At 49.3% G+C, this 7,439-nt stretch overlaps 1 protein-coding gene across 3 annotated transcripts in view; it reads right to left on the bottom strand.

Moving 5' to 3' along the window:
• Positions 1–224: 224 nt before the first annotated feature.
• The window catches only part of NAB1 (NGFI-A binding protein 1), a 92,981-nt gene continuing 85,766 nt past the window's right edge, over positions 225–7,439 (bottom strand). For 2 of the 3 annotated variants that reach the window (XM_063932761.1, XM_063932762.1), the window contains exon 7: positions 225–886. In XM_063932761.1, the coding sequence (XP_063788831.1) occupies positions 792–886 (95 nt within the window). In that variant the 3' untranslated portion in view covers positions 225–791. The remainder of the gene's footprint in view (positions 887–7,439) is intronic. The other variant, XM_063932763.1, reaches the window with a different exon arrangement.

The raw sequence follows: 7,439 nt of genomic DNA, 5'->3' as shown, positions 1-7,439 counted from the left end.
TTCCCAATAGATGCCCGCGTGGAGTAAACCAAGCAAATGTTGAGAAAACGTGAAAAAGAATCCCCCCCCAAAAAATGCGTCGACCATTGCCATGTCGATCTTCTGTACCCGTTGACCAAAACAAATACACTGTCGATCTATCATCCAGGTACCGCTGTAATGTGGTCCCCTTTCCATCTAATAATGAATAATAATGATGTCTATAGCGGTAACACAGACACATATTCCAGTAACAGTATTTATAGTAACATATATTACAGTGGATACACGCCCTGTCACCTGCGCCGCGTATAACTTACAGCGTATACACGCCACGTCACCTGCGCCATGTGTAACTTACAGCGGACACACGCCCCGTCACCTGCGCTGCTTGTAACTTACAGCGGATACATGCCCTGTCACCTGCGCCGCAACTTACAGCCGACACACGCCCCGTCACCTGCACTACTTGTAACTAATAGCGGACACAGGCCCCGTCACCTGCGCTGCTTGTAACTTACAGCGGATACACGCCCTGTCACCTGCACCGCATGTAACTTACACGTGTTTAAAAAACTAAAATATTTTACATTTTTAAATAGTCAGAGTGGGAGGCGTCATTATGTGCGCAGGAGAGGAATGTGTCCCAGCGCAGTCTTGCGTCTCTTATTTTACCAGTCACACTGGTCTTTAGGCTTTGGCTTGGAAATCAGTACAGGACTACAGTGATGAGGCAACCGTGGTAGAGGCTTAAGGCTCGCTCGCTGCGGGAGAGAACTTCCAGGAAATCGCTGAGCGGATCGTCTCCCCAGCTATCTTCTATCTTCCGGCTCCAGCTTGATGATTCTTCTCTCTGTATTGCTTAAGGCTGCTTGTGAGTAATCTTTAAGCGTCATAGGACTGTCTGCTGGAGCGGAACAAAGGTACCAATTACTATCACATGTCAGCATCATCTCTGCGTAGCCAGCTGTGCGCGCATTGTGAGTAAGACACAATCACACTATCACACTCGTATAACTGGAATCCAAAAGGTATCAAATACATTATTATACAGCAGAGAAGCACAGATGCTTAATACATCTGCCCCTTCTGTCATAGCCTGCCGGGTTTTACCTTCTAAATGATTGCTGCTTTAAATCTAAGGGAAAAGGGGGGAGGAGGGAAGAATTGCGCCAGTTCCTGCACCTCGCAGGCTGTTACACAAGGGATACACCTCGCAGGCTGTTACACAAGGGATACACCTCGCAGGCTGTTACACAAGGGATACACCTCGCAGGCTGTTACATAAGGGATACACCTCGCAGGCTGTTACATAAGGGATACACCTCGCAGGCTGTTACATAAGAGATACACCCTGCAGGCTGTTACATCAGCGATACACCTCGCAGGCTGCTACATAAGGGATACACCTCGCAGGCTGTTACATCAGCGATACACCTCGCAGGCTGCTACATAAGGGATACACCTCGCAGGCTGTCACATAAGGGATACACCTCGCAGGCTGCTACATAAGGGATACACCTCGCAGGCTGCTACATAAGGGATACACCTCGCAGGCTGTTACATAAGGGATACATCTCGCAGGCTGTTACATCAGCGATACACCCCACAGGCTGCTACATAAGGGATAAACCTCGCAGGCTGTTACATAAGGGATACACCGCGCAGGCTGTTACATAAGGGATACACCTAGCAGGCTGTTACAACAGTGATACACCCCACAGGCTGCTACATAAGGGATACACCTCGCAGGCTGTTACATAAGGGATACACCTCGCAGGCTGTTACATAAGGGATACACCCCGCAGGCTGCTACATAAAGGATACACCCCACAGGCTGCTACATAAGGGATACACCCCGAAGGGTGCTACATAAGGGATACACCCCGCAGGCTGCTACATAAGGGATACACCCCGCAAGCTGTTACATAAGGGATACACCTCGCAGGCTGCTACATAAGGGATACACCTTGCAGGCTGTTACATAAGGGATACACCCCGCAGGCTGTCACATAAGGGATACACCTCGCAGGCTGTCACATAAGGGATACACCTCGCAGGCTGTTACATAAGGGCCACATGGGGATACATAATACAGGAAAGATTTTGTGGATTGAATGAATTTGATGATAGAAGGTGCAGAAGGAAACACAAATCTGCGCACTTTCTTCCCTTTACACCTATCTGTATGAAGAGTCGCTGCGTAGATCAGCCAGTCGGCGGCCAGGTTATCATTCAATCCATAACTTCTTAAATGGCAATTTGATTATCTTCACTGGATCAATCACAGAAGTAATTAATACCCAATAGACCACTTCTGGTAAGAAAGGCAGGGAGACCATTGGTAAAGTCATGTAATGAAATGGCGATCGCCAGCTCCCTACTAACAGATGCCATTGTCTGAATGTCGTGAAGAGCCCCTTACGGTACTGATGGGCCTGGGCTTGCTTGGGGGATCTGGCGGGGGTCCCGGGGAAGCCATAGATGCAGAGCTAGGACAACCTTTGGCTTCTGCCACATACACTAGTCTGAGTGAACGGATTTACAAGCAGGTGTGGCCAGGCCACCTCTCTAGTACCGGACCAGGGAAAGGTCTCACCCGCCCTGTGGACACTGTGGCCCCTGGGGAGTCTGGCCAGCACTGATGTCAAAAAGCGGTGCTCTCTTATCCATACAAAGGGGATCAGTGCCCTCAGCACCTGGCACCTCCAGCATTCCCTAGAGATACCATAACGTAGGTAGGAAGCACCTACTGCCACATCTAGCTGTATCGGCCATATGGGCATGATGACGTAGAGGCCTCAATGTAACCACAGCTACGTCTGCTTGTACCATTCCCCTGTCATCTTCCTGGTCTGTTTAGGTGACTTCATGCACCGGGCGGCTGACCAGCTGCTGCAGTACTGCTGACTGCTAGATCTGGACGCTCTGCAGAGTCTGGTCCTGGACATCACTAATGGTCTGGGTGCCGGCGGCTGGCTGGTGACCTCCACAGAGAGTCACTAGAGGGGACATGGAAGAGAGTCTACTGGTGCAATGAGAACCCAGCTGGTGACATGGGAGATCAGCGTTCAGCATTCATATATTGATGATATAACTGTATATATTGGTTACTGGGAGGACGACCAGCCTTTGCCTGGCCTTTATATTCAGGCACTCTGCCATCCTGCTCACAGTGTACAGTATGTGCCAGTTATACAGGGATACAATGACGCCTCTATCCCGATATTATGTAACACAAAGTCCCCTTAGTAGCCCCAGCCTGACACTGAGTGTGGTGCTCAGGTTTCTATTTGTTTCCTCACATCCTTTCCAGCTCACACTGCACCATAATAGTAAAACTGGGTAATACAGACTGTCGACCATGCTGATTTGCAGTGCCAAGGTAAGTAGGACCGTGGCTTAACCGTAGCCGCAGCCTATCGCTACCCGTAACCTAACCCTAAACATGACCTAACCATAACCGCAGCCTAACCTTAACCGTGGCCTAACCCTAATCGCGACCTAACCCGAAACATGACCTAATCCTAACTGCAACCTAACCCTAATCACAGCCTAACCTTAACCGCGACCTAACCTGAAACCAGGGCTGTTTCTAGCCAATTTGGCTCCCAGTGCGAGATTTAAAAATGCGCCCCCCCATGACATTAAAAAATGTCGTCGTCCCCACACACACACCTAGATTAAAAAAAAACTTGCGCACGCACCCGGCAAGGGGCGTGGTCTCATCTAAATGGGTGTGGCCTCATTTAAATGGGCATGGCCTCATCTGAAAAGACTACCTCACAATCCAGTTTTTGACCCTGCTCCAATAGATCACGACCACCACAGGAAAAAAAAAATTCTACCATATTAAGCCCCACACAGTAATGCCCCCTGCACCATATTATACCACACACTGCAATGCCCTTGATACATTATATCCCCACACTACGGCAGGCAAGAGTCCCCATTTCACACATTACGGCAGGTGTCCCCACTTTACACATTGAGAGAGAGAGAGAGAGAGAGAGAGAGAGAGAGAGAATACTTACAGAGGCGATTACTGCTCTTCGGCCCGCCTCACCAGTCGCTCCTCGCGCCGGCCTTTCCCTCTTCCTAACTTGGATCCCCCTCTGTACTCCGCTCGGGGGGGGGGGGGGGAGTTTCGCGGAGTGACGGGATTGCGTCGTGACGTAACGACGCAAACGCATCATTCCGTGAAACTCCGCCACACGAGCGGGTTACTCGGGGAGAAATAGGAGGGGGAAGCAGGAAGCCACAGTTAGTGCCGCGGCGGGCGCCCAGTGCGGTTGCACTGCTCGCCTGCCCCAAGAAACGGCCCTGCCTGAAACATGACCTAATCCTAACTGCAGCCTAACCCAAATCACAGCTTGACCTTAACCTAACTACAGCCAAACTGTAACCGCAGCCTAACCCTAATCACAGCCTAACCTTAACCGCGACCTAACCTGAAACATGACCTAATCCTAACTGCAGCCTAACCCAAATCACAGCTTAACCTTAACCTAAGTACAGCCAAACTGTAACCGCAGCCTAACCCTAATCACAGCCTAACCTTAACTGTGACCTAACCTTAACTGCAGCCTATCCCTAACTGTAACTGCAACCTAACCCTAAACATGGCCTAACCAAAACTGCAGCCTAACCCTATTCGTGGCCTAAAACTCACTGTAGACTAACCCTAACCGCAGCCTAACCCTAGCCTAAAACTCACTGCAGCTTAACCCTAAACATGACGTAATCATAACCACAGCCTAACCCTAATCACAGCCTAACCTTAACCGTGGCCTAACCCTAACTACAGCCAAACTGTAACCGCAGCCTAACCCTAATCAAAGCCTAACCTTAACTGTGACCTAACCTTAACCGCAGCCTAACCCTATCCACAGCCTAACCCTAACTGCAGCCTACAACTAACCGTGGCCTAAAACTCACTGCAGCTTAACCCTAACCATGGCCTAAAACCGCAGCCTAAAACTGGTGAAACTGCTACTGTACGCTGCTTGTTTACATTGCGCGTAAAGAAATCACGCAACTACGGTTCAAGAATGAAAAAAATGGAATTAGAAGACGATATCTAATTTGCCTATATAAAATAAAACAAATTCTCCCTGTAAATGTTAATATTTAGTTTGTAGCAGCATCTGTAACACAGTAAGAGCAGGTGGTTACCTGACGCCGGCACGCTTGTCTCGCTGCTGGAGTACAGGCTGCCAAATTCATTGCTCAGTGGCTTGCCCACAGTCTGGTCTCTGTCGGATGCAGTGTGCTGCGGCAGACACTGATCATGTGACAATCGTAGGTACAGTGCCTTCTCGCCTGCATTAAGAAAGGCACTGATAAGGTTACTGTACCTACTGTTACTTAGCACCGGATAGTAAGAGTTTGTATTAGTTGCAAAGAGAACAGAACATTGGTTCATGTAACAGACTTGGAAAGCGCTATAGATATTAGGTGCAATGGCAGCTGCAGAAAAGGGGGGCTATGAGACAAAGGACCAAGCTCACCGCATTGGAGACCCCTGTCATAGCATCGGTTACTGCAACCTGGCCTGATAATAAGATTTTACTTACCGGTAAATCTATTTCTCCTAGTCCGTAGAGGATGCTGGGGACTCCGTAAGGACCATGGGGATATAGCGGCTCCGCAGGAGACAGGGCACAATAATAAAAGCTTTAGGATCAGGTGGTGTGCACTGGCTCCTCCCCCTATGACCCTCCTCCAAGCCTCAGTTAGAGAAACTGTGCCCAGAGGAGACTGACCGTACAAGGAAAGGATTTTGGTAATCCAGGGCAAGATTCATACCAGTCACACCAATCACACCGTTAAACTTGTGATAACAACCCAGTTAACAGTATGACAAATAACATAGCATCAGTTCATGCCCAATGCAACAATAACGTAACCCTTATTGAAGCAATAACTATATACAAGTATTGCAGAAGAAGTCCGCACTTGGGACGGGCGCCCAGCATCCTCTACGGACTACGAGAAATAGATTTACCGGTAAGTAAAACCTTATTTTCTCTAACGTCCTAGAGGATGCTGGGGACTCCGTAAGGACCATGGGGATTATAACAAAGCTCCCAAACGGGCGGGAGAGTGCGGATGACTCTGCAGCACCGATTGAGCAAACACAAGGTCCTCCTCAGCCAGGGTATCAAACTTATAGAATTTTGCAAAAGTGTTTGAACCCAACCAAGTAGCAGCTCGACACAGCTGTAGTGCTAAGACCCCCCCGGGCAGCCCCCCAAGAAGAGCCCACCTTCCTAGTGGAATGGGCCTTGACCGATTTTGGTAACGGCAAGCCAGCCGTAGAATGCGCTTGCTGAATCGTGTTACAGATCCAGCGAGCAATAGTTTGCTTTGAAGCAGGAGCACCAATCTTGTTGGATGCATACCGGACAAACAGTGACTCCGTTTTCCGGACTCTAGCCGTTCTGGCCACGTAAATTTTCAAAGCCCTGACTACATCAAGTCACTCGGAATCCTCCAAGTCACGTGTAGCCACGGGCACCACAATAGGTTGGTTCATATGAAAAGAAGATACCACTTTTGGCAGAAATTGTGGACGGGTCCGCAATTCCGCTCTATCCATATGGAAAACCAGATAGGGGCTTTTATGTGACAAAGCCGCTAATTCTGACACACGCCTAGCCGAAGCCAAGGCTAATAACATGACCACCTTCCACGTGAGATATTTTAACTCCACCGTTTTAAGTGGTTCAAACCAGTGTGACTTTAGGAAACTTAACACCACGTTAAGATCCCAAGGTGCCACCGGAGGCACAAAAGGAGGCTGAATATGCAGCACTCCTTTTACAAACGTCTGAACTTCTGGTAGAGAAGCCAACTCTTTTTGCCAAATACGGTGTCCTTCCTAGCCTTTATCAGCGTAGGAATGACCTCATCCGGAATGCCTTTCTCTGCTAAGATCCGGCGTTCAACCGCCATGCCGTCAAACGCAGCCTCGGTAAGTCTTGGAACAGACAGGGCCCCTGTTGCAACAGGTCCTGTCTTAGAGGAAGAGGCCACGGGTCTTCTGTGAGCATTTCTTGCAGCTCTGGATACCAAGTCCTTCGTGGCCAATCTGGAACAATGAGGATTGGTCTCACTCCTTTTTTTCTTATTATCCTCAGCACCTTGGGTATGAGAGGAAGAGGTGGAAATACATAGACCGACTGGAACACCCACGGTGTCACCAGGGCGTCTACAGCTACTGCCTGCGGGTCTCTTGACCTGGCACAATACCTCTGTAGCTTTTTGTTGAGGCGGGATGCCATCATGTCCACCTGTGGCAGTTCCCACCGACCTGTAATCTGTGCGAAGACTTTGTGATGAAGTCCCCACTCTCCCGGGTGTAGGTCGTGTCTGCTGAGGAAGTCTGCTTCCCAGTTGTCCACTCCCGGAATGAACACTGCTGACAGTGCGCTTACATGATTCTCCGCCCAGTGAAG

Source organism: Pseudophryne corroboree, chromosome 7 (genome assembly GCF_028390025.1).
Source record: "Pseudophryne corroboree isolate aPseCor3 chromosome 7, aPseCor3.hap2, whole genome shotgun sequence".
Lineage (NCBI taxonomy): Eukaryota > Metazoa > Chordata > Amphibia > Anura > Myobatrachidae > Pseudophryne > Pseudophryne corroboree.
Note: the sequence above shows the minus strand (reverse complement) of the source record. Positions and strands in the feature narration are given on the sequence as shown.